This window comes from Oryzias melastigma, linkage group LG11 (genome assembly GCF_002922805.2).
Source record: "Oryzias melastigma strain HK-1 linkage group LG11, ASM292280v2, whole genome shotgun sequence".
In the NCBI taxonomy this organism is placed as follows: domain Eukaryota; kingdom Metazoa; phylum Chordata; class Actinopteri; order Beloniformes; family Adrianichthyidae; genus Oryzias; species Oryzias melastigma.
Genome location: NC_050522.1, coordinates 21,293,218 through 21,294,762, shown reverse-complemented (window position 1 = coordinate 21,294,762; position 1,545 = coordinate 21,293,218). Strand labels below are relative to the sequence as shown.

Sequence of the window (1,545 nt, the reverse complement as noted above, 5' to 3'; positions counted from 1 at the left end):
GCATGTCTGTAAACATCACTTACTCGTTTCTAGGTCACTTTTAATCTTTTTTTTTTTTAACTGGGCATGTGTGTTCTGCTACGTTCAGTAAGTATTTAAATTAGAGTAACTTTTCTTACAAATGTTTTCAACATCACCTTTAAAAAGTTCTAAGAAAAACTTTCCAGGTCTGAAGAACTAAAGAATTTCTTCATTGGCTCAAGGGGAGATTTGGCACAACATCTTCAGACTATTTAATTTAAATTGTGCTGCCACCTAACTCAAAACTTATTTGAAGAACTTTGTTATAATGAAACCTGCTGACAAAAGTCATCCTAAGTATTTTGTATTTTATGGCTTTTTATTTCAGCTTCAAATTGATCAATTTATGTGTTTGGGTTCCAGGATTTTATTGTGAATATATATATATATATATATGTCCTTTTGTAATTTCCTTGTAAAATAGTCATTTATTTTTAATTTCCTTTTTTTAAACTTTGTAAATGCAAACATTGAGAACTGTTGCACGATTAAAAACTATTTATTTGAACTAATTATTTTTTTTGGGAAACAGACTGTGACAAATTCTTTAAACCTAACTCATTTTATGTATTTATATACGTTTATACCTTCCAACAACTGCTCATTTTTTAAAATCCTTTTAATTTCAGAGCTAGTTTAGTGACGTCACTAGGTGGCGATGTAGTTTAAAAAATAGAATTTGATGAGGGTCCAATTTTTTTCAGGGCAAAAATAAATGGCTTAGAATTAGTTTAATGACAAAATAAATAAATAATTAAATTTAGATTTTTTTTGTGAGTTTTTTTGTTTTTATTTTTGCAAATCCAGATTTATTTGGGTGAGCTAAATACACTACTTTTGGTTGAAGTATTTCTACATAGTGTTATCATTTATAATAACATTTTAAAGTTAATATTAGTGTTATTTATAGCTCTATTGTCGTTCACACAGACAACTCCCTTTTTCCATTAAGAAAAGACGTGCCTCCGTTGAGGGCGGGGCCACGCACAGGCACGTTCCCGGCCCCGGAGGCGCGCTCCCGTGCCCCGTCCTCCTCAGTGACTCCGGAGGCGCGGCTCGGCTCGGCTCTGCGTGTAAAGTTTGCCTCGTGCGTGCGCTGAGCTGTCACTCGTCTCCGCGCTCCAGCAGCACCATGCCGCTCCTCCTGCAGACGTGGGGCTCCGCGGCCCCGCGGGGAAACTAGGCGGCTCCGCTGCGTCTGAAGAGCCGCGCGACACCCTTATCTCTTCTGTTTGTGTCCATTTTTATTTTATTTTAATTCGTTTGTTGAAGTACGGAAGCTCCCGAGGAAAGTGACTGCAATTTCCGTTGAAGATGGAGACGGTGATGGAGCGGGAGTGTAGCGCGCTGGGGGGGCTCTTCCAGACTGTCATTGGAGACATGAAGGTAAGGCGGGAAGGAGGTTATCGCACCTGCTTTGCTTTGTGATTGCCAACCACATCCGGCAGCACAAAAGCGCCGCTTTAGTGGGGGACCTGCGGGCGGAGTGACATCATTAATTTGTTAATTGTCCCGAAAGGGGCG

At 39.5% G+C, this 1,545-nt stretch overlaps 1 protein-coding gene across 5 annotated transcripts in view; it reads left to right on the top strand.

The window, feature by feature from the left end:
- Positions 1-573: 573 nt before the first annotated feature.
- LOC112162557 (MTSS I-BAR domain containing 1) overlaps positions 574-1,545 on the top strand; it is a 54,795-nt gene continuing 53,823 nt past the window's right edge. Inside the window, exons 1-2 of one of the 5 annotated variants that reach the window (XM_036214169.1) lie at positions 574-1,251; positions 1,336-1,407. In XM_036214169.1, coding sequence (XP_036070062.1) covers positions 1,336-1,407 — 72 coding nt within the window. In that variant the 5' untranslated portion in view covers positions 574-1,251. Of the gene's footprint in view, positions 1,408-1,545 lie in introns of all 5 variants that reach the window. The other 4 variants (XM_024298363.2, XM_024298367.2, XM_024298366.2 and 1 more) reach the window with 4 other exon arrangements.